This window comes from Pristiophorus japonicus, chromosome 2 (genome assembly GCF_044704955.1).
Source record: "Pristiophorus japonicus isolate sPriJap1 chromosome 2, sPriJap1.hap1, whole genome shotgun sequence".
Lineage (NCBI taxonomy): Eukaryota > Metazoa > Chordata > Chondrichthyes > Pristiophoridae > Pristiophorus > Pristiophorus japonicus.
The window spans coordinates 132,965,132-132,990,552 of record NC_091978.1 but is presented as its reverse complement, the minus strand read 5'-3'; the positions used below and the strand labels follow the sequence as shown (position 1 = coordinate 132,990,552).

At 47.6% G+C, this 25,421-nt stretch overlaps 1 protein-coding gene across 3 annotated transcripts in view; it reads right to left on the bottom strand.

Moving 5' to 3' along the window:
• LOC139240938 (cytochrome P450 4V2-like) overlaps window positions 1–25,421 on the bottom strand; it is a 90,569-nt gene that overhangs the window by 46,640 nt on the left and 18,508 nt on the right. For all 3 annotated transcript variants that reach the window (XM_070869494.1, XM_070869503.1, XM_070869511.1), the window contains 3 exons: window positions 14,824–15,014; window positions 8,803–8,872; window positions 2,383–2,509 (listed from right to left, as the gene is read on the bottom strand). In XM_070869494.1, coding sequence (XP_070725595.1) covers window positions 2,383–2,509; window positions 8,803–8,872; window positions 14,824–15,014 — 388 coding nt within the window. The remainder of the gene's footprint in view (window positions 1–2,382; window positions 2,510–8,802; window positions 8,873–14,823; window positions 15,015–25,421) is intronic.

The following is a 25,421-nucleotide window of genomic DNA, read 5'->3' as shown; positions in this document are numbered from 1 at the left end:
GCTATCCAGCCTAATCCCACTTTCCAGCTCTTGGTCCGTAACTCTGTAGGTTACGGCACTTCAAGTGCACATCCAAGTACTTTTTAAATATGGTGAGGGTTTCTGCCTCTACCACCCTTTCAGGGAGTGGGTTCCAGGCCCCCACTACTCTTTGGGTGAAGAATTTTCCCCTCATCTCCTCAAAATCCACTCTATCCAGGTCCCTCATAATTTTATACACCTCAATCAGGTCTCCCCTCAGCCTCCTCTATTCCAAAGAAAACAGACCCAGCATCTCAAATCTTTCCTCATAGCCAAAATTCCTCAGTCCAGGCAACATTCTTGTAAATATCCTCTGCACCCTTTCCAGTGTAATGTGGTGACCAGAATTGAACGCAGTACTCAAGCATAACGTCCTTGCTCTTGAATTTCATGCCTCAACTAATAAAGGCAAGATTTGAGGTAATGCTCCCCCCTCCCAGGTGTTAGCTCCTGATTGAGGGCAGGTATTGGGATGGCCAAAGGTCCACTTCGTGGAAGGAGGAGTGGTCAGAGAGATTAGAATGGCCACAGCCATTGTGCACTCCACGTGCTTACCAGGGCCTCCGCAATTGAGTGGGACCAGCAGCCTGGGGGAGGCCTGAACATCGCCGGAGGGATGGAGGCCTGAACATCGCCCTTCTCAATCTTCCTCGCTGCAATGTTCCATCTCACTCTCAACAAGCTCCCCGCTGGAGTGGAACTAAACTATAGAACCAGTGGGAACCTGTTCAACCTTCATCGCCTCCAGGCTAGATCCAAGGTTGTCCCATCCTCTGTCATCGAACTACAGTACACGGACGATGCTTGCGTCTACGCACATTCAGAGGCTGAACTCCAAGCCATTGTCAACATCTTCATCGAGGCTCACGAAAGCATGGGCCTTACACTAAACATCCATAAGACAAAGGTCCTCCACCAACTTGACCCCACCACACAGCACTGCCCCCTAGTCATCAAAATCCGCTGTGTGGCTTTGGACAACGTAGACCATTTTCCATACCTCGGAAGCCAACTATCAGCAAGGGCAGACATTGACGACGAGGCCCAACACCGCCTCCAATGTTCCAGCGCAGCCTTCGGTCGCCTGAGGAAGAGAGTGTTTGAAGACCAGAATCGCAAATCTGGCACCAAGCTTATGGTCTACAGGGCAGTACTGATACCTGCCCTCCTATATGGCTCAGAGACGTGGACCATATACAGTAGACACCTCAAAGCGCTGGAGAAACACCACCAGCGCTGCCTCCACAAGATCCTGCAAATCTACTGGGAGGATAGATGCACCATCATCAGTGTTCTCAATCAAGCCAACTTCCCCAGCATCGAAGTACTGACTACACTCGACCAGCTCCATTGGGCGGGTCACACTGTCCGCATGCCCAACACAAGACTCACAAAGCAAGTGCTCTACTCGGAACTCCTACACGGCAAGCGTGCCCAAGGTGGGCAGAGGAAACGCATCAAGGACACTCTCAAAGCCTCCTTGATAAAATGCAACATCCCCACCAGCATTTGGGAATCCCTGGCCAAAGACCGCCCTAAGTGAAGGAAGAGCATCCAGGAAAGCGCTGAGCATGCAGAAACGAAACGCAGACAGCAGAAGGAGCAAGCGGCAAACCAGACTCCCTACCCACCCTTTCCTTCAACCACTGTCTGTCCCACATGTGACAGAGACTGTAATTCCCATATTGGACTGTATAGTCACCTGAGAACTCACTTTTAGAGCGGAAGCAAGTCTTCCTCGATTGAGGGACTGCCTATGGTGATGAATAAAGGCAAATATTCCATATGCCTTCTTAACCATCTTATCTACCTGTCCTGCTACCTTCAGGGATCTATGGACCTGCATGCCAAGGTCCCTTTATTCCTCTACACTTTTCAATGTTGTACCATTTTATGATGTTCAGAATAACTCCACAAGACTGTATGCTGTAAGCTCAAACTGGTGTGACCTTGGTTTCTTTACTGTAACTCCAGAGTGAGGAAGCAGCATGGTAGACTGCCTTTTATGCCTGCTTGCCCGGGGCGTGCAGGTGACCCTTGGGTCTCCCACAGGTGCGCCTCTGGTGGCAAGTCTTACACACTAGTAAAGTTTACATACATAACACATTTAATGGGCATTCCCTTGCCTTGTTAGACCTCCCCAAATGCATTACCTCACACTTCTCCAGATTGAATTCCATTTGCCACTGTTCTGCCCACCTGACTTGTACATTGATATCTTCCTGCAGTCCGTAGCTTTCCTCTTCATTATCAACCACACGGCCAATTTTAGTGTCATCTGCAAACTTCTTAATCATACCCCCAACATTCAAGTCTACGTCATTGATATATACCATAAAAAGCAAGGAATTATAAGTCTACCTTTTCTGTGAAGGAGTGGAGGATTTTGAGAGCTTCGTCATGTTCCTTTCCTTTTCCAAATGTGTTGTACAAAAATTTAGGCCAAAACCAAGGCATTTTCTGTCTGCGGTGAATCAAATCACTCATCCTAAACAAAGAGAAATCATTATCTTCATTACTTCACATGCAAGCTCCACTCTGTTCAATTATTCACAACTGTGAAATAAGACTTTTTAATATCAGCCTACAGCAGAATTTGAACAACGTTAAGGCTTGGCTGACAAGTGGCAGGTAGCATTTGCACTGGGCAATGTGCATCTTCGACATCACTGCATCGCCCACTATCAACATCACCGGTGACCAAAAGCTTAAAGCAGTCATATTAACACTGTGGCTATAACAGCAGAGTAGGAGCTCATTATTTTGCAATGAGTGGCTCAGCTCCTGTGCTTTCAAGGCCTCTGCACCATCTACAAGACCCAAGTCAGGAGTGTGAGAGAACACTAACCACTCGCCTGGATGGGTGCGGTGATAACACTCAAGATGCCCGACAGAATCCAAGACAGAACAGTGCCCCCTCCACCCCCCCCCTCAAATGACAATAGCCACCCTCTCCATCATCGATGCACTGTGGCTGCCATATGCACTATATACAGGATGCACTGCAGCAACTTACTTAGCTTACTTTAATAGCGCCTCTCAGCCCTACAACCTCTATCACCAAGAGGGACAAGAGGAGCAATGTCATGGGAACACCATCATTTCCCCTTCAAGTCATATACCAACTTGTCTTGGACATATACTGCCAATCCTTCACATTGGGTGGAAATCCTGGAATTCCCTACTTAACACCATTGTGGAAGCACTATCATCACAGAGACAGCGGCAATTCAAGAAGGCTGCTTGCCACCCAGGTGGGAGTAGTTTATAGGCTATACTGTTGGATAGAGTATTAATCAACAAATAATAGGAGCTGGTGAATAGGATAATACAATAATTGTGGGGGACCTTAATCTTCATATAGACTGGGCAAATCAAATTGGCAAAGGTGTCTGGAGGACGAGTTCATGGAATGCATTTGAGATGGTTTTTCAGAACAATGTGTCAGGGAACTGACCAGAGAACAGGGTATTTTAGATCTTGTATTGTGTAATGAGACAGGGTTAATTAGTAATCTCATAGTAAATGATCCTCTGGGGAAGAGTGATCATAACATGATAAAATTCACATCGAGTTTAAGTGTGAAGTACTTCAGTCAGAAATGAGAGTCCTAAACATAAATAAAGCCAATTACATAGCTAACAGAGGTGAATTGATTAAGGTACATTAGGAAATCAGATTAACAGGCATGATGGTAGATAAACAGTGGCAATCATTTAAATAAATATTGCAAAATTCCCAACAAATATGCATTCCATTGAGAAATAAAAACTCCATCGGAAAAGTGATCAACTGTGGCTAACGAAAGTAGTCAAGGATAGTATTCGATTAAATGAGGCTTATAATGTTGCAAAGAATAGTAGTAAGCCTGAAGATTGGGAGAGTTTTAGAAACCAGCAAAGGATGACCAAAAAATAATAAATAGGGAAAAAGAGAGAATAGGAGAGTAAATCGGCAAAAAATATAAAAACAGATTGTAAGAACTTCTACAAGTATGTAAGAAGGAAGATAGTAGCAAAAGTGGAGAATAAGTAAATGGCAGAGCTTTAAACAAATATTTTGTATCTGTCGTCACAGTAGAAGACACAAAAAGCATACCAAAAATAGTGGGGAACCCGGAGACTAATGAGAGTGGGGAATTTAAAGTAATTAAGATAAGTGGAATACAAGTACTTGAGAAACTAATGGGACTAAAGGATGACAAATCCGCTGGACCTGATGGCCGACATCCTAGGGTTCTAAAAGAGGTGGCTTCAGAGATAGTGGCTGCATTGGTTGTGATCTTCCAAAATTCCCTAAATTCTAGAACGGTCCCAGCAGATTGAAAGGTAGCAAATGTAACCCTGCTATTCAAGAAAGGAGGGAGAGAGAAAAGAGCAAACTACAGGCCAGTTAGCCTGACATCAGTTGCAGGGAAAATGCTGGAATTCATTATTAAGGAAGTGGTAACAGAGCACTTAGAAAATATAACATGATTAGGCTGAGTCAACATGGTTTATGAAAGGTAAATCATATTTGGCAAATTTATTAGTGTTTTTTGAGTATGTAACTAGTAGGGTAGATAAAGGGAAACCAGTGGATGTAATATATTTGGATTTCCAAAAGCATTCAATAAGCTGCCACATAAAAGATTGCCACGCAAGATAAGGGCTAATGGGATTAGGAGCAATATTAGCATGGATAGAGGATTCGTTAAATGACAGAAAACAGAGCACGGATAAACTGGTCATTTTCCAGTTGGCAGGCTGTAACTAGTGGGATGCCGCAAGGATCAGTTCTTGCGCCTCAGCTATTTACAATCTATATTAATGTTTTTAAGCTGTCTTATGGCTTTTTCTACCGCATGCAATGTTGGGTGGCGGGTAGCATGCTGCAGGATGGAGTCGACAACACTCGAGTCAAAGGCAGAGTCTCTATTGAGGAAATCTTCGAAGTGCTCCTTCCAGCAGGCCCTGATTGCCCCTTGATGAGTGTTTCCCCGTTCTTGGCCAGCAATAGGGTGGGGCCTTGGGTGTTTGGCCCGTAGGTGGTCTTGACTGCGATGAAAAATCCTCGCACATCATGGTTGTTAGCCAGCTGCTGTATCTCCTGTGCTTTCTCCATCCACCACCTGTTCTTTAGGTCCGGGGTTTTTTGTTGGACCTCAGCCTTGAGCCATCTGTAATGCTGCTTTGCTGCTCCAGTGTTGGGTTGTTGTTTAAGGCTCGTAAATGCCCTGCGCTTGCGATCTATTAACTCTTGGATCTCCTGATCCCTCGCATCAAACCAGTCCTGGTGTTTCCTGATTGAGTGACTGAGCGGCTCTTTGCAGGCACTGGTTATGGAGGCCTGGAGGGCAAATCAAGCACTGTGGGCATTCTGCGTCTCAGGGTCATCAAGGCACGCCAGGTTAGCTGTGAGGCACTGACTGTATGGGGCTCTCTTAGCTGGGTCTTTATGTGCTCTGACAATGACTTTTTTGCGGCACTGCTTCTGCTGCCCCCTCCACTTTGGGGCTATGATGATGTCAATGATGGATCAGATTCGGCGGTGGTCCGTCCAGCAGTCGTCGGCTCCTGTCACGACCCGGGTGATGCACATACCTTGCGATCCCTGGCTCGGACGATGATATAGTCGAGCAGGTGCCAATACTTGGAACGAGGGTGTTGCCACAATGCCTTGTATTTGTCCCTCTGGTGGAACAAGGTGTTGGTGATGACAAGTTCATGCTCTAGACATTGTCAGGAGTAGGGTACTGCTGGAGTTGGCTTTCCCTACTCCCTCTCTGTCTATCACGCCACCCCAGAGATCCTTCACCAGCCTGTCCTCGCCGCACAGCACTTTCCCCCAGTCATCAAGATCCACGGTGTGGCCCTGGACAATGTGGACCACTTCACATATCACAGGGGCCTCCTATCAAGACGAGCAGGCATTGACAACGAGATCCAACGCCGCCTCCAGCGCGCCAGTGCAGCCTTTGGCCGCATGAGGAAAAGAGTGTTTGAAGACCAGGCCCTCAAAACTGCCACCAAGCTCATGGTCTACAGGGCTGTAGTAATACCTGCCCTCCTGTACGGCTCAGAGACATGAACCATGTACAGTAGACACCTCAAGTCACTGGAAAAATACCAAACGATGTCTCTGCAAGATCCTACAAATCCCCTGGGAGGACAGACACACCAACATCAGTGTCCTCGTCCAGGCTAACATCCCCAGCATTGAAGCACTGACCACACTCAATGAGCTCCGCTGGGCAGGCCACATAGTTTTCATGCCAGACACGAGACTCCCAAAGCAAGTGCTCTACTCGGAGCTCCTTCACGGCAAACGAGCCAAAGGTGAGCAGCGGAAACGTTACAAGGACACCCGCAAAGCCTCCCTGATAAAGTGCGACATCCCCACTGACACCTGGGAGTCCCTGGCCAAAGACCGCCCTAAATGGAGGAAGTGCATCCGAGAGGGCACTGAGCACCTCGAGTCTCAACGCCAAGAGCATGCAGAAATCAAGCGCAGACAGCGGAAAGAGCATGCAGCAAACCAGTCCCACCCACCCCTTCCCTCAACGACTATCTGTCTCACCTGTGACAGAGTCTGTGGCTCTCGTATTGGACTGTTCAGCCACCAAAGAATTCACTTCAGGAGTGGAAGCAAGTCTTCCTCGATCTCGAGGGACTGCCTATGATGATGATATTAATGACTTAGATGAAGGGACAGAGTGCAATGTGTCCAAGTTTGCTGACAATACAAAGCTGGTGGGAAGTAAGATGTGAGGAAGACACAAAGAGCCTGCAAAGGATACAGGCAGGTTAAGCGAGTGGGCAATAAGGTGGCAGATGGAGTATAATGTGGGGAAATGTAAGGTTATTTACTTTGGTAGGAAGAATAGAAAAACAGAATATTTTTTAAGTGGCGAGAAACTATTAAATGTTGGTGTTCAGACAGATTTAGGTGTCGTACAAAAAACACAAAGTTAGCAAACAGCTACAGCAGGCAATTGGGAAGGCAAATGGCATGTTGTACTCCAACCCACTTGCAATAAAGGAAAATAATAAGGAAATCTTACTACAATTGTACAAGGCTTTGGTGAGACAACACCTAGAGTATTGTGCACAGTTTTGGTCTCCCTTTCTGTGGAAGGACATACTTGCCTTAGTCAGTGCAACTCGATTGATTCCTGGGATGTGAGGAGAGATTGAGTAGATTGGACCTATACTTTCTGGAGTTTAGAAGAATGAGAGGTGTTCTCGTTGAAACATGCAAGATTCTGAGGGGGACGGACATGGGAGATGCTAAGAGGTTGTTGCCCCTGGCTATAGAGCCAAGAACTAGGGGGCACAGTCTCAGGATAAGGGGTCAGCCATTTAAGACTGAGATGAGGAGAAATTTCTTCACTCAGAGGGTTATGAATCTTTGGAATTCTCCACCGCAAAGGACTGTGGATGCTGAGTCGTTGAGTATACTCAAGGTTGAGATAGATAGATTTTTGAACTCTAGGGGAATCAAGCGATATGGGGATCGGGCAGGAAAGTAGATTTGAGCTTGAAGATCAGCCATGATCTTAATGAATGGCGGAGCAGACTCGAGAGGTTACTCCTGCTCCTAATTCTTATATTCTTATAAGGATGGGCAATAAATGTGGTCTTGCCAGCATCCCCCACATTCTGAGAACATTTATAAATAAAACAGGACCATCACAGCATAAAACAATACCAATTTTCTAATTTTTTATGCAACTCCATGTGTGTTACGTTTGGGTCACAATATCTGAAGCACAATGTGCTGGAAGCATGACTTTCTTCATTAAATGTGTACAGTTGTGGTGACGCTGGAGCAGGGAGTTCAAGAGAGAGAGAGAGAAATATTGATAGAGATGGCGGCGATAACATAGGATAAATTTCAATTTGCGAAGATTCCAGCAGGAAGTCATGCTAGCGAGTTAATTTACTGACTGCCCATTTTTAAACGCTGGGCCTCCTGACCATACTGCTGGCATGCAGGCAGATGTGGGGAAGGGGGTTCCAGCAGGGTCTCACAGAATGGAGGGGGAGGGGGATGGGGAGAATGTCATCTAAACTCTCCTTGTGGGGCTGAGAGAGCATTTCTGCTCTTTTTGAACCCACAAAATAAAAATAAAAACTTCAGAGTCTCTTCACATCCTGATCCTTTCCTCACTGGCTTTCCTACTCTGGCACGAGTTAAAATTGCAGTTGAGGCACGATGACATCTGCATATTTAAAGAGCGAGCACACCGGCTTCAGAGGGGTGCCTTTACCGCCTGCAAACGTTAAAGTCCAGATTGGCACAAAGCAGGCGGAAAATTCGGTGGGGAAGAACCAGAACATTTCAACTGCCCACCTGCCTGGTGAAGGCTGGAGTAGTATTGTTAAAATGCACCCCTATATCTGTTTTTCTTGAAGTTGAGTTTTGACTGTTAACAGCTAATCGCTGAAGAGGATGGGAAGGAAAAGAAACTAACCACGTATCCCTATCTATACTGTTCAAATACAACAACTAATCACCATTGCCCGCAACAGTCCTTTAATCTACTATTCACCAGTATAATAACAATTTATTTCTATAAACTATCAATTAATTTGGAATGAGGTGTTCTCAAAAGATTAAGTTAAATGCAATGAAAAGTTTAATCATTAGCATTAATGAGAGAAATCTATGGATTATCCCGCCACCATTAAATCCTTTGAACGGCTTCTATCACTAAAGGTCATCTCCTACTTCATATCAGGATACCTAGAAAATGTAATCAGGAAAAGCTATTTAGGAATACAAAGGACGGGGACTCACTTGTAAATTGCACGAATATATTCCGAGTCACTGTTACTCTGAGCATAGACCTTCATATTCATGGCAGTTTCTAGAACAATAAAAATTCCTTACTGTAAGTAGCATATTTGTGCTGATCAAATCAATCATGTTAAAACTGTTTAACCTTAATATTAGGAATGCCCAAATAAACTTACATTTATAAACACTGACATTGTAGAACAGCTGAGAACAAATACCATTGAAAATAAAGTGAATAGCCCAGAATTTGCCGTTATAATGATGGCAAAATTGTCAGCACTCGCCGTCATTACTCTGTAAAACTGATAGCAACTTCTGCCATCCGTGCATACACAGTTAAAACGCGAAAATCCGGAAATTGCTGTCAGTGATACCCTGTGCCTGTTGCAGTCTTTGCAGATAGAATCCACACACAATCACTGATAAGACGTGAACTTCAACTGTTCATGCTCTATAACTGAGTAACTGAGTTTTTAAACGGCGTACTAAGTCATTATTTTTTTTAATTCGTTCCTGGGGTGTGGGCATCGCTTGCAGGGCAAGTATTTACTGCCCATCCCTAATTGCCCTTGAAAAGGTGATGGTGAGCCGCCTTCTTGAACCACTGCAGTCCGTATGGTGAAGGTGCTCCCACAGTGCTGTTAGAAAGGGAGTTCCAGGATTTTGACCCAGTGACTATGAAGGAACAGCGATATATTTCCAAGTCAGGATGGTGGTGTAACTTGGAGGGGAACTTGCAGGTGATGGTGCTCCCATGCACCTGCTGCCCTTTTCCTTCCAGCTGGTAAAGGTCACAGGTTTGGGAGGTGCTGTTGAAGAAGCGTTGGCTAGTTGCTGCAGTGCATCTTGTAGATGGTACACACTGCAGCCACGGTGCACCGGTGGTATAGGGAGTGAATGTTTAAGGTGCTGGATGGGGTGCCAATCAACCACCAAAATAATTACTGCTGAACAACCTCTCTGGCCATCAAAAACTAATTTTACAAGTGTGGATACTCATTCCCTCAGACATTTAACAAATGCAGATTAAAAAATATATATATTATTTATTTTAAAGATTATGTTATGATATTTAAGCTTCTCCCTTAATCCCTTGTGTATGTCCCAATCTTTATTTGGCTTTCTGTACAATAATTTAAATGTGAATGATATTCCCTGCTTTTTACTTTGTGCTTTGCTGTGAGTGAATTCTTCACTCTGAATGTCTAATCAGCCTGCCTCCTGCCTGCCCTGTTGCTGGACACCACAGATCCCATATAGAGGGCACCAAATTCAAAGTGATGTCAGAAATGAGAAAATCTATGCTCTAGAGCCCGCTAAATCTTTGCGGATAGTTTTTTTTGAGGGTGAGCGCCATTCCTTTGCTACTGACCACAAAATCTGGGCCAATGTGTCAACGTGGTATCACCAAAACCACTGACTCAGCAATTCACACATAAACATCATTCTCTTCCAGAATACATGAGGAGCAGCTATGAGGTATGGCCTTTATCTCAGACATGATGCTGACTGTAACTACAATTAACAATTGTCCCTCGAGTCCTCATTCTGTACTGCCTGTCATTTATAGTATAGATATAATACATATTTTAACTCCTGGACATTTAAATTTGATGGATGGGCTGCTCTTAGAATTGCGCATTGAATCGAACAACCTGTCTGTGTGATGAGCCCAATTACAGTGCACTCCTGAGGCCAACTGAAAGTGGGGATGTACCACTTAAAGTGAAGTTGCATTCTCGGCCTATATTTTTCATTCAAGACTTCTTGGCAAGATTGATGGGTTGCAGGGCTACCCTCCACTTTCCCCTCACCTTTCTGATACATCCCTGGAGGTCCAAGTCGAGGAAGTGAGGGCCACTAGGGAGTAGCTCTTTTCCAAAACCCACAAGCTATCCCCAAGGCCAGGATGAAGCAGGTCTGAACAAAGGTGATTGACGGGGACAGTGCCACCAGCATCAGCCCCAGAACCTGGGTTCAATACAAGCAGCTATTTAATGACCTCACAAGAGTAGCAAGGGAGTGTACAGCTCTTCACTTCTCCATCTCACTCAACAGCATCTCACAAAACTCCTTTCAACTCCTCCCCACTGCATCCTTCAACATACAATTGCAAGGGTGCACTAAAACACCTTTCTCACCCTAAACACACTCACCACTTCCTTTCTTCACACCATATACTAGCACCATTCTTTTCTGACATACCACCACTTGTACAACCATCAACTACTCGCACCACGCCTTTCTTGGTTCACATTTCAAACAATTACCTTTACATTCATCAACTCCTCATCCCAGGTTCTTCACCACTCAGCGCATGCACTATACGCACAAGCCCTACGCATCTTCACTAAACTTTTCAACAGTCACTCATTACTGCACACCGTCTCTTTCCGCAGGACAAGACCGTGAATAATGCCACGGAGAGGACCAAAACGACTGGAGGAGTCCCCATCCTCGCACAAGCAGATCATAGAGCCCTGGATATCAGGGTCCCAAGCAGGTCCATGAGCATCAAGGAATAAGAAATTGGCAGCTTACCTAAATAAGGTGTCTTCATTTTACTCAGCAGATATGCAACAAACTTAGGCACTTCACTCTGTATTCTCACGACCTTTACCTGCTAATGTCAAGCTTCTATCTCACGCACCAAATCTTTTCCCTTTTTTCTTTCTTCTAGATCGTTTTCAGTAGCAAGAGGATCCAGCAGAAGACGACACCTCAGAGGAGAAAAATCCTCCTGAGGATGCAATGCCAGTGGAAAGTGAGGGAGAACAGCCAAACGTTATGGGCCATGTTGGAACCAATAATATAGATATAGTAGGGGGGAAATTGTCTCCTTCTTTAAAGCCTGTTACTGCCTCTAATGGGACAGTAAGGCCTTTCCGCCCAGGGGCAGACGGCGGGACCGATCCATCTGAAATTGCCCCTGGACCGGGGGCGGCAGAAACTGGTTTCCGTCGCACCCCGTGTTTCCACCCGCCCGGCGCGCCAACCCCTTACTACTCCACGGAGGAAATTGCCCCGTGGGAGCGCGGCCACCGCCAGTCAGTGCCGCTGACAGCTTTGCAAGGCGAGAAGCTGCCAGTGGCTGGGCGGTGCGGCCACCCTTAAAGGGGAGGGCGCACTACAGCGGCCACCATTTTGTTTCAATTGTTGGCCGATTCTTGGATTCTGGCCCGGCCGAAGCCCTCCCTGGTGGCCCAATGGGCTCTATGTCGGCCTGGCAGCGTCCCTCTCCTTTAAGTGAAGAGGAGGGACATTGCGACAAGTCAGCGTGACATGGCACGTCATCACTTGATGGACGCAGCCCCACTCCCTCGCAAACCCGCCTACACCGCCCCAAAGCGTTGGGAAGGGGTCAGAGTTAAAAGAGCCCAATTTTCCAGCTCTTCCTTCAGACTCCCGCCAGATGGTAAATTTGCTGTTAATTCAAAGTGCCCTCCCCAGAGGGCAATTTTGGCCCCAGTACGTTTGATGTCTTGCAGAGGGAGTTTAAGGAGTTCGGCACTAGATTGAAAAATAAGACCTCAAGGTTGGCAATCTCCAGATTGTTTCTTGTGCCATATGTTGACAGGTTAAAGAAAGGAAGATAATGAAAGGAATATTAAGGTTAGTACATGGCTGCAAGGAAGATCTGTGGGGAAGGGATTTAAACTAATATGGTTGAGGGGTTGGGAAAGTGTAGGTATGAGATTAGAAAGGGAGAAAAGGATTAATAAAGCTGTTGGAATCGATGCAAAAAGCTTAGCTGACAAAAATAGTGAGAAAATATTAAAAGAGAGATGGAAACACAGACTGACAGGTAGTGAGAAATAAAAACACTATTTCAGAAATAAAAAACATCTCCATGACAAAACCAGGTATCAAAATAAGGCCCAACAGTCCAAAAAAAAGGAGTCAGAATTGAATGGTATGTATGTGAATGCACAAAGCAGCCAAAATAACATTGAAGAGTTAGAAGCATTAATAACTATAGAGGGATATGATACAGTAGGTATAACAGAAAGGTGGTTTAGGTTAGGACAGGAATGAGAACTTAATGTTCAGGACAAATAGGGAGAGGAAAGTGGGGCTGGCCTTGCTGGTAAAGGATTCTATGATGGTGCTAAAATACAAGGATATCGAAGGGGGTTGTATTGACAGAATCTGCATGGATAAAGTCAAAAAATAGGAGGGGAAATGGTACAATTCTTGGTGTTTATTGCAGACCAACAAACAGTGGAGATGAGATAGAGGTAGGTGGTCTACCAACAGTTCAGAAAGATATTCAAGAATAACAAGGCAATAATATTGAGAAAGAAGATAAAAGTCTTTCAGGATGACAGACGTGTTTGCAGAATTGGCAGACAAGTGGAAGATGCAATTTAATACTGAGAAATGTGAGGTAATACATTTTGGGTGGAGAACAAAAGAAATTGGAGTATCATCTTCTTCTTAGGCAGTTCCCCAGAGCCGAGGATGACTTGCTTCCACACCAAAATGAGTTATATGGTGACTGGTGAGACCAATGAGGGCCTGCTCCCGAACTTCATTTTAAAGGGTGGAAGACGCCTGTGCGTGAATTCTTTTAACGTGAGGTGGCCATTGCACACCAGATACCACACGGACCTGACAGAGCAAGGTCTTGGCCCAATGGCAAGGGGATCGAAGACGACTGCAGACCAGGCTCTGCTGCATGGGCCACACACACACACACACACACACACACCCCCCCCAACTAACCCCCTCCCTCCCTCACGTCATCTCTCCCTGGTTTTCAGAGATTGCGTGTAGGTGAGCGCATTGATCTTGGAGCAGCTTGTATATACTCTCAATCATCATCATCATAGGCAGTCCCTTGGAATCGAGGAAGACTTGCTTCCACCTTTCAGGTGGCTGTACAGTCCAATGAGGGAATTACAGTGTCTGTCACAGGTGGGGCAGACAGTGATTGAAGGAAAGGATGGGTGGGAAGCCTGGTTTGCCGCATGCTCCTTCCGCTGTCTACGTTTGATTTCTACATGCCCAACGCCCTCCCGGATGCTCTTCTTCCATTTTGGGCGGTCTTGGACCAGGGATTCCCAGGTGCCGGTGGGGATGTTGCATTTTATCAAGGAGGCTTTGAGGGTGTCCTTGAAACATTTCCTCTGCCCACCTGGGGCTCGCTTACCATGTAGGAGTTCCGAGATGAGCGCTAGCTTTGGGAGTCTCGTGTCGGGCATGCGAACAATGTGGCCCGCCCAACGGAGCTGGTCGAGTGTGGTCAGTGCTGCGATGCTGGGGATGTTGGCCTGAGCGAGGACACTAACGTTGGTGCGTCTGTCCTCCCAGGGGATTTGCAGGATCTTGTGGAGGCAGCGTTGGTGGTATTTGTCCAGCGCTTTGAGATGTCAATAGAAAGATACTGAAAGCTGTGGATGAACAGCGAGACCTCAGGATTCAAATACGTAATTTCGCATATGTGTTAATGCAGGTGGTTAAGCCATTAAATGGGGCCATAGAGCAAGAGTACAGAAGTAATGACATTAATTAGCCCAGTTAGCAAATGGGGTAAAGATTTCCATAACCCTTTAGAGAATATTAAAGCCATAGATTCACCAGGAAGCTGCCAGGGATGGGAAATTATTGTTATGAGAAGACACTTGAGATACCGGGAATATTTCCACTGGAGCAGAGAATCTAAGAGGAGATTAAATAGAGGTGTTTAAAATTCTGAAGGTTTTTGATAGAGTGAATAGGTAAAGGTAAAACTGTTACTAAAGCAATGACGAAAGAGATTAGGAAAAATTTATTTTGGTGTAGCAAGTTGCTGCTTTGCCAGAGAAAATGTTTGAGGCGGAGACCATTGCATCTTTTAAAGGGAAAATCGGATAGATATTTGCAACAGAAGATGATACGTGGCTATGGAGGAATTGGAGCGCAGTGGGATTAATTTTGAATTGATCTCTTGAATAGTTGGCACAGGCACAATTGGTTGAAAATCCTCCTTCTATGCTGTAAACTCTTAAGTTTCTATGTTAACAGATTGCCCAAACTCACCACAGATAATGTCTAAAGCACAGAGTGTGATGTCACTGAAGCAGTTAAAAGGTCCCTTTCCCACTTTCTTCTCCAATTTTTCCAGTAAAATATTCGTCTGTTCATTCATAACCTCCAGAAATTCCATCAGAATGGTGAAATGAAATGTTGGAGTTATCAATTTTCTCCGAGCACGCCATTTATTTCCTGTACTACAAAGCAAACATTAGGAAGTTATTTCTACATGATAAGTCACTATTTTAATGAAAGTCATTTTAATAAAGTCACTTTAAAAAGAATGCCATACCCAATGCCTTTGATCAAAGCTATCAGATCATAAGCGGTGATAAAATTGCCAACTCCCCCAGTGTCTGCTGCACCACAAACTTGTCCTGTGGCCAGCGTGACAAGTTGAAGCAGACTATTTATGATTGATCGAGAAATTGGACCAAACACCAAAATTCCACAGATAAAATTATGGACATTGTGAGAAGCAAATCAGTTGCATAACATTGAATATAGCTAAAAATGTGGTGTTATTGTACAAAATCTTAAGGCACTTGTATCTAATTCTTCTTCACTATTTTAAAAAACCTGTCGGCAATACTTCCAATAAACTAGCAGAGGAGTTTTATACAAGTGAATTAAGCGTTCGTATAAACTTAAGTAATTTGAACCTTGGAATAAAACTAACAAAATCAACTGTGTGTGTCCTAATTTAAGATTGAGAGTCAAAATGCCATTGTTTAATCAGAAATTAAAATGCTACTATTCTGCAGTAGTATAGAATCATAGAGCACAGAAGGAGGCTATTCAGCCCAATATGGCCTGTGCCAGCTCTTAGAAAGAGCTATCCAATTAGTCCCACTTCTTCACTATTTCCCTAAAGCCCTGCATTGTTTTCCTTTTCAACACTATGGGCCCAAGTTTCAGGCCGTGCCTCGAACGGCGCAGCCCCGACCTGGACGCCCGTTTTTCGCGCCCGAAAGTGCGCCTAAAAAATACCTGCAGATTCTCCGGCTCCCTGCAGGTCGTTTGGAGTTCGGCGCAGCGCAGCACGAGCTGTGGGGGGCGGAGCCAGGTGCCTGCAATGAGTGCCGGGACCTCTGCACAGGCGCTACAGTGGGCGCGCATGTGCAGTAGCTCCAGGTGCCCGAAACTGTGTGGGAGGGGCCCGAAGCACGCAGCCCCTAGCCCTGGCTGAATGGCTTCACTGGGGCTGCGAGGATCAGGTTGCACCTCCCTGGTCCAGCTGGCTCTCTCAACACCACCCCCCCCCCCCCCCCCCCGCTCCCGCTCCGACCGATCCCCCCCACCCCACCCCCCGCTCCCGCTCCGACCGATCCCCCCCACCCCACCCCCAGCTCCCGCTCAGACGTTCCCCCCACCCCCTCCCGCTCCGACGACCCCCCGCCCCAGCTCCCGCTCCCCCCGGCCACCTACCTTTAACTCCTTCGGCGGGGCCCACCCGCCCGGCATCTTGCTGGAGGCGGGCCCCGCCCGAAGTCTTGGGCCCGGCTTCTTCACGTCAGCCGGGCCCTCCTCCCTCTCCTCTCCCTCCCTCTCCCCCTCCCTCTCTTCTCCTCCCTCCCGCTCCCCACCCCCCCCCCGCCCTCTCTCTCTTCCCCCATGCCCCCTGCTCTCTCTCTCTCTTCCCCCACGGCCCACACCCCCCCGCTCTCTCTCTCTCTCTCTCTCTCCCCTCCCTCTCTCTCTCCCCTCCCTCTCTCCCCTCCCCCCCTCTCCTCCCCCCCTCCCCTCCCCTCCTCTCCCTCCCTCTCCTCTCTCTCTCTCCTCTCCCCCCACTCCCCCTCCCCCTCCTTTCTCCTCTCCCCCTCCCTCTCCTCCTCCCCTCCCCTCGCTCTCCTCCCCTCCCAACCCCCTCCCCCTCCTCCCACAATCCCCCTACTCTTCTTCTCCCCACCCCCCTCCCCTCTCCTCTCCTCTCCTCTCCTCTCCTCTCCCCTCTCTGTCCTCCCCTCACGTCCCTTTTGGCCGACAACAAGGTCATAAATGCAAATACATCGGCCCGCATACAGAGGTGAGCACTCACGTTCGCCGCCTATGACTATACAATTCGGCACTGAAAACTGCGCCGATGCACTCAGCAGACTGCCACTAGCCACCACCGAAGGGGCAACCGAGCATGCTGCTGAGATGGTCATTGCTGTTGAAGCTTTCGAAAGTGAAGGCTCACCAGTGACAGCCTGTCAGATTAAAGTCTGGACAAATGGAGACCCGCTATTGTCTTGAGAGAGTCCCTTTTCGGGTTGGAAATCAGTGGTTAATGGTGTGCCACAGGGATCGGTGCTGGGACCATAACTGTTTACAATATACATAGATGACCTGGAAGAGGGGACAGAGTGTAGTGTAACAAAATTTGCAGATGACACTAAGATTAGTGGGAAAGCAGGTTGTGTAGAGGACACAGAGAGGCTGCAAAGAGATTTGGATAGGTTAAGCGAATGGGCGAAGGTTTGGCAGATGGAATACAATGTTGGAAAGTGTGAGGTCATCCACCTTGGGGAAAAAAAACAGTAAAAGGGAATATTATTTGAATGGGGAGAAATTACAACATGCTGTGATGCAGAGGGACCTGGGGGTCCTTGTGCATGAATCCCAAAAAGTTAGTTTGCAGGTGCAGCAGGTAATCAGGAAGGCGAATGGAATGTTGGCCTTTATTGCGAGAGGGATGGAGTACAAAAGCAGGGAGGTCCTGCTGCAACTGTATAGGGTATTGGTGAGGCCGCACCTGGAGTACTGCGTGCAGTTTTGGTCACTTTACTTAAGGAAGGATATACTGGCTTTGGAGGGGGTACAGAGACGATTCACTAGGCTGATTCTGGAGATGAGGGGGTTACCTTATGATAGATTGAGTAGACTGGGTCTTTACTCGTTGGAGTTCAGAAGGATGAGGGGTGATCTTAAAGAAACATTTAAAATCATGAAAGGGACAGACAAGATAGAGGCAGAGAGGTTGTTTCCACTGGTAGGGGAGACTAGAACTAGGGGGCACAGCCTCAAAATACAGGGGAGCCAATTTAAAACCGAGTTGAGAAGGAATTTCTTCTCCCAGAGGGTTGTGAATCTGTGGAATTCTCTGCCCAAGGAAGCAGTTGAGGCTAGCTCATTGAATGTATTCAAGTCACAGATCGATAGATTTTTAACCAATAAGGTAATTAAGGGTTACGGGGAGAGGGCGGGGAAGTGGAGCCAAGTCCACGGCCAGATCAGCCATGATCTTATTGAATGGCGGAGCAGGCTCGAGGGGCTAGATGGCCTACTCCTGTTCCTAATTCTTATGTTCTTATGTTTAGTCAAAAAATGTGTCCTGAATGGGGACTGGGCAGCCACGTACGGGGCATGCCCGGAGGCATTCAAACTATTTCACAGGTGCAAGGATGAACTCTCGATTCAGGCCGATTGCCTACTGTGGGGAAACCGAGTAGTCATGCCCCAGATGGGCAGAGAGATGTTCATCAGAGAACTCCACAATGAGCACCCGAGCGCATTGTCATGATGAAGGCAATTGCCAGGTCACACGTTTGGTGGCCAGGGATAGATGCAGACCTGTAACTTTGTGTTCGCAGGTGCAACACGTGTGCCCAGCTGGACAATGCGCCCAGGGAAGCCCTTAGCCCCTGGTCCTGGCCCGCCAAGCCATGGTCACGCATCCATGTGGACTACGCAGGTCCTTTCACGGGAAAAATGTTTTTGGTTGTAGTAGACGCCTACTCCAAATGGATCGAGTGTGACATTCTCAATTCAAACACATCCTGTCACGGTAGAAAGTCTACGGGCAATGTTCGCCACCCATGGTCTACCGGACGTCTTGGTCAGCGACAATGGCCCGTGCTTTACAAGCATTGAATTCCAGGACTTCATGGCAGGAAATGGCATCAACCATGTCAGAACGGCACCGTTCAAGCCGGCCTCAAACGGCCAGGCGGAACGAGCAGTGCAGATAATCAAACAGGGGATGCTCAGAATCCAAGGGGGTTCCCTACAAACCCGCTTATCACGCCTCCTGTTGGCCAATAGATCACGACCACAATCGCTCACAGGGGTCCCACCCGCAGAGCTGCTAATGAAAAGGACGCTCAAAACCAGGTTATCCCTTATACACCCCACCATGAAAGAAATTGTTGAGAGCAGGCCCCAGTCACAATGTGGCTACCATGATGGGAATGCGAGGGCACGATGTATTGATGTCAATGACCCTGTCTTTGTCCTCAACTACCCTGCAGGGCCTAAATGGCTCGCAGGCACTGTGATTGCCAAAGAGGGGAATAGGATTCTGGTAGTTAAACTTACCAATGGACAAATCTGCCGCAAACACGTGGATCAAACAAAAAGGAGGTTCAGCAACCCCATAGCAGAAGCAGAGGAAGAACACGATGTAGAGTTCACTCCTCCACAGGTGGCCGAACACCGGAACCAAGTGGAGGAGAGCCCAGTCACTGTGGGCAGTCCGGACAGGCCTGAGGCACCGCAAACAGCAGACACTCAGGCCAGCGCCTAACAACCAGAGCCCCAACTCAGGCGGTCTACAAGGGAGCATAAACCACCAAAGAGACTTAACCTGTGATCCCAATAAGACTTTGTGGGGGGGGGGGGGGGGGGGGGAGGTGATGTCATGTATTTAACTGTCATTGTAACCCATGTATAAACTGACCTAAGTTGTACACCGTGAGAACATTGACCACTAGGTAGTGAACTTGTGTGAGACACTCCTAACCTGGACTTTCAGGTATAAAAGGAGAAGCTCCACCCACCTTCATCACTTCAGTGCTGGCTAATAAAGGTTACTGGTCACAGAGTGACCTTCTCTCAAGTATGGGCCTCATGTGCATTTATACTGTATAGTGAGGACATAGTACTGATTAGTTACCGCACAAGACTCCACTCGCTCACCAGGGTCCCTCCCGCTGAACTGCTCATGAAAAGGGCACTGAAGGCCAGTCTCTCGTCAGTCCACCCTGATCTTCACAAACAGGTAGAGAGGAGGCGGCTTCAACAGAATACATATCATGATCGTGCAAGTTGAAGTAAATGATCCTGTATTTGTGTTGAACTATGGACAAGGTCCCAAGTGGATTGCTGGCACTGTTTTGGCCAAAGAGGGGAGTAGGGTGTTTGTGGTCAAACTCGCAAATGGACTCACCTGCAGAAAACACTTGGACCAAACCAAACTCAGATTTACGGACTATCCAGAACAACCCACAATAGACGCTACCTGTTTTCGACCGTCCAACACACACACAAGTGGCAACCAACCCAGCGGTTGACCACGAAGCAGAACCCATCACCTGCAGCAGCCCAGCAAGGCCAGCTGTGCAGCAGCCCAGCAATGGCTCAACAAATGACTCACCAACACCGAGACGGGAAAGGAAGGCCCCAAGTCGACTCACCTTGTAAACAGTTACACTATTGACTTTGGGGGGGGAGGGGGGAGGGGAGTGTTGTTATGTATGTAAACCTGTAATTACCATGTCTAACCACCAGAAGGCTTATCCCCTGGAGTCCCAGGGGATCCCACAATCCCTTGGAAGCACCTGTATACAAAGAGGCTTCACAGGCTGGAGAGGTGCTCTGACATCTGTAATAAAGGACTACGGTCACACTTACTTTGAGCTTGCAGTATCTAGTCTGACTCCTTATCTAAGACATAACAGAAACATCCTCTCTGCATCCACCTTGTCAAGCCCCCTCATAATCTTATACATTTCGATAAGATCACCTCTCATTCTTCTGAATTCCAATGAGTAGAGGCCCAAACTACTCAACCTTTCCTCATAAGACAACCCCCTCATCTCCGGAATCAACCTCGTGAACCTTCTCTGAACTGCCTCCAAAGCAAGTATATCCTTTTGTAAATATGGAAACCAAAACTGCACGCAGTATTCCAGGTGTGGCCTCACCAATACCCTGTACACTGTAGCAAGACTTCCCTGATTTTATACTCCATCCCCTTTGCAATAAAGGCCAAGATTCCATTGGCATTCCTGATCACTTGCTGTACCTGCATACTAACCTTCTGTGTTTCTTACACAAGTACCCCCAAGTCCCACTGTATTGCAGCACTTTGCAATCTTTCTCCATTTAAATAATAATTTGCTCTTTGATTTTTTTCTGCAGGAGCAGACATTGACGACGAGATTCAACACCACCTCCAGTGCGCCAGTGCAGCCTTTGCCGCCTGAGGAAAAGTGTGTTTGAAGGCCAGGCCCTCAAATCTGCCACTGAGCTCATAGTCTACAGGGCTGTAGTAATGCCCGCCCTCTTGTATAGCTCAGAGACATGGACCATGTACAGTAGACACCTCAAGTCGTTGCAGAAATACCACCAACGATGTCTCCGCAAGATCTTACAAATCCCCTGGGAGGACAGACGCACCAACATTAGCGTCCTCGACCAGGCCAACATCCCCAGCATTGAAGCACTGACCACTCTTGATCAGCTCCGCTGGGCAGGCCACGTTGTCCGCATGCCAGACACGAGAATCCCAAAGCAAGCGCTCTACTCGGAAACTCCTTCACGGCAAACAAGCCAAAGGTAGACAGAGGAAACGTTTACAAGGACACCCTCAAAGCCTCCTTGATAAAGTGCAACATCCCCACCGACACCTGGGAGTCCCTGGCCAACGACTGCCCTAAATGGAGGAAGTGCATCCGGGAGGGCGCTGAGCACCTCAAGTCTCATCGCCGAGAGCATGCAGAAATCAAGCGCAGGCAGCAGAAAGAGTGCGCGGCAAACCACTCCCACCCACCCCTTCCCTCAACGACTATCTGTCCCATCTGTGACAGGGACTGTAGCTTTCGTATTGGACTGTTCAGCCACCTAAGGACTTATTTTAAGAGTGGAAGCAAGTATTCCTCGATTGCGAGGGACTGCCTATGATGATGATACAGGCTGAGCGGCCCCTGGCCTGCGAGAACCATCGGAGCAGGCCAGGTAGCGGAAGGAGCGGCGTGGAGGCCTGGCCCAACAAGCTGAACGTCCCCTGGCCTGCGAGCACCATTGGAGCAGGCCGGGGAGCGGAAGGAGCATAGTTGCAGCATACCACTCCAGGGAGCAGCACTTGCTGGAGCAGAAGAGCAACGGCAGTGAAAAGGGATGTCATCAAGGTCCAGGTCGGTGATTGGAGCATGGGCAGGTACAGCCGGAGCGGCAAGGTCGGGATGAAGGAGCGGCGAGAGATTGTAGAGGGACGTGATCGGGGCCCAGGAGAGGCAAGGGCCCAGGGGCAGCACGGGTCAGCCCACACTGCGATATGTGTGCGCACTAGGTCCGTGCAACAGACCTGGTCTCCAGTCGTCTTGGTTAATCCTTGCTACTGGATCAAGACCTAGCTCTGTCAAGCCCGTGTGGTGGCTGGTGTGCAACGGCCACCACATGTTAAAAAAATTCACGCACAGGCATCTTCCACCCTTCAAAGTTTTGTTCGTGACCTGGAATTTTAGGTCCTTCATTGAAACACCTATGAACTTTTTGACGTGGAAGCAAGTCATCCTCGATTCGAGGCACTGCCTATGATGATGATATAGCCAAATTCAGCACAAGGAAATATAACTCCACTGTACTTTGGAAATTTCCCTCAAATTGCTACCTCTTCCCATTTCCCAACGTTTCCATATCCACATGAAGAGGAACATTACGTATTGCTGCATATGGGTATGGTAACAATATTCCAACAGTGGTTGGTCAAGGGGCTATGGGGGGAAGGAACTTAACACAATCACAATCACTAAAGAGGTGGTAATCAGTATGATAATGGGACTAAAGGCAGATAAATCCCCTGGACGATGGCTAGCATCCTAGGGTCTTAAGAGAAGTAGTGGCAGGGATTCTGGATGCATTGGTTATAATTTACCAAAATTCCCTGGAGTCTGGGGAGGTCCCAGCAGATTGGAAAACTGCAAATGTTACGGCCCTATTTAAAAAAGGAGGCAGACAAAAAGCAGGAAACTATAGACCAGTTAGCCTAACATCTGCAGTTGGGAAAATGTTGGAGTCCATTATTAAAGAAGCAGTAGCAGGACACGTGGAAAAGTAAAATTCGGTCAGGCAGAGTCAGCATGGATTTATGAAAGGGAAGTCATGTTTGACAAATTTGCTGGAATTCTTTGAAGATGTAACAAACAGGGTGGATAACGGGGAACCAGTGGATGTGGTGTATTTGGACTTCCAGAAGGCATTTGATAAGGTGCCACATAAAAGGTTACTGCACAAGATAAAAGTTCACGGATTGGGGGTAATATATTAGTATGGATACAGGATTGGCTAACTAACAGAAAACAGAGATTCGGGATAAATGGCTCACTCTGGTTGGTAATCAGTAACTAGTTGGGTGCCAGAGGGATCAGTGCTGGGACCCCAACTATATACAATCTATATTAACGACTTGGAAGAGGGGACTGAGTGTACCATAGCCAAGTTTGCTGAGGATAGAAAGATGGGAGGAAAAGCAATGGGTGAGGTGGACACAAAAAGTCTGCAAAAGATCATAGATAGGCTGTGAGTGGGCAAGAATTTGGCAGATGGAGTATAATGTTGGAAAGTGTGAGGTCATGCATTTTGGCAGAAAAAAATCAAAGAGCAAGTTATTATTTAAATGGAGAAAGATTGCAAAGTGCTGCAGTACAGCGGGACCTGGGGGTCCTTGTGCATGAAACACAAAAGGATAGTATGCAGGTGCAGCAAGTAATCAGGTAGACCAATGGAAGCTTGGTCTTTATTGAAAAGGGGATGGAGTATAAAAGTAGGGAAGTCTTGCTACAGTATACATGGTATTGGTGAGGCCACACCTGGAATACTGCATGCAGTTTTGGTTTTCATATTTACGAAAGGATATACTTGCTTTGGAGGCAGTTCAGAGAAGGTTCATTAGGTTGATTCCGGAGATGAGGGGGTTGACTTATGAGGAAAGGTTGAGGAGGTTGGGCCTCTACTCATTGGAATTCAGAAGAATGAGAGGTGATCTTATCGAAAAGTATAAGATTATGAGGGTGCTTGACAAGGTGGATGCAGAGAGGATGTTTCCACTGATGGGGGAGACTAGAACTAGGGGGCATGATCTTAGAATAAGGGGCCGCCCATTTAAAACTGAAATGAGGAGAAATTTCTTCTCTCAGAGGGTTGTAAATCTGTGGAATTCGCTGCCTCAGAGAGCTGTGGAAGCTGGGACATTGAATAAATTTAAGACAGAAATAGAAAGTTTCTTAAACGATAAGGGGATAAGGGGTTATGGGGAGCGGGCGGGGAAGTGGAGCCGAGTCCATGATCGGATCAGCCATGATCTTATTGAATGGCGGAGCAGGCTCGAGGGGCCGTATGGCCTACTCCTGCTCCTATTTTTTATGTTCTTATGTTCTTATGATTCTTTTACAATTATCTCCTGGCCTCATTGTATGTGCCAGTTAAATAGCTACCATGTGGGTAAAGCCACAAATTCAAAGTTAGATGACTTTAAATAAATGTTTGTTTTAAGTGGTCTAGTTAAAAGGAACTGTCCAATCTTTGGAATAGAAACATAGAAAATAGATGCAGGAGTGGGCCATTCAGCCCTTCGAGCCTGCACCACCATTCAATAAGATCATGGCTGATCATTCACCTCAGTACCCCTTTCCTGCTTTCTCTCCAAACCTCTTGACCCTTATCTAACTCCCTCTTGAATATATCTAACAAACTGGCCTCAACAACTTTCTGCAGTAGAGAATTCCACAGGTTAACAACTCTCTGAGTGAAGAAGTTTCTCCTCATCTCGGTCCTAAATGGCTTACCTCTTATCCTTAGACTGTTATCCCTGGTTCTGGACTTCCCCAGTATCAGGAACATTCTTCCTGCCTCTAACCTGTCCATTCCCGTGAGAATTTTATATGTTTCTATGCGATCCCCTCTCATTCTTCTAAACTCCAATGAATACAGGCCCAGTCGATCCAGTCTCTTCTCATATGTCAGTCCTGCCATCCCGGGAATCAGTCTGGTGAACCTTCGCTGCACTGCCTCAAAAGCAAGAACGTCCTTCCTCAGATTAGGAGACCAAAACTGAACACAATGGGCCCAAGTTTCGAGCCACGCCTAGAATGGTGCAGTCCCGACCTGGACGCCCGTTTTTCGCGCCACAAAGTGCGCCTAAAAAAACCCTCCGTATTCTCCACCTCTCTGCAGGTCCTCTGGCCCTCGGCGCAGCGCAGCAGGAGCTGTAGGGGCGGAGCCAGGTCCCTGCGCCGAAAACAGTGCCGGGACCTCTGCATATGCGCGCTACAGTGGGCACGCATGTGCAGTCGCTCCAGACGGCCAAAACTGTGTGGGAGGGGCCCGAAGCATGCAGCCCCTAGCCCTGGCCGAATGGCCTCACTGGGGCTGCGTGAATAAGGCTCCTCGCACGGCCAGCTCCTGCTTCCTCCCGACCCGACTCGACTCCCGCTTCCCGCCTCCGGACCGGACCCGACACCCGCTCCCCCCCCGCCCCCGACCCCCCAACGCTCCCCCCCCACCGGACCCGACACCCGCTCCCCTCCACCCCCCCCGACCCCCGGACCCGACACCCACTCCCCTCCACCACCCCCCGGACCCGACACCCGTTCCCCTCCCCCACCCCCACCCCCCGGACCCGA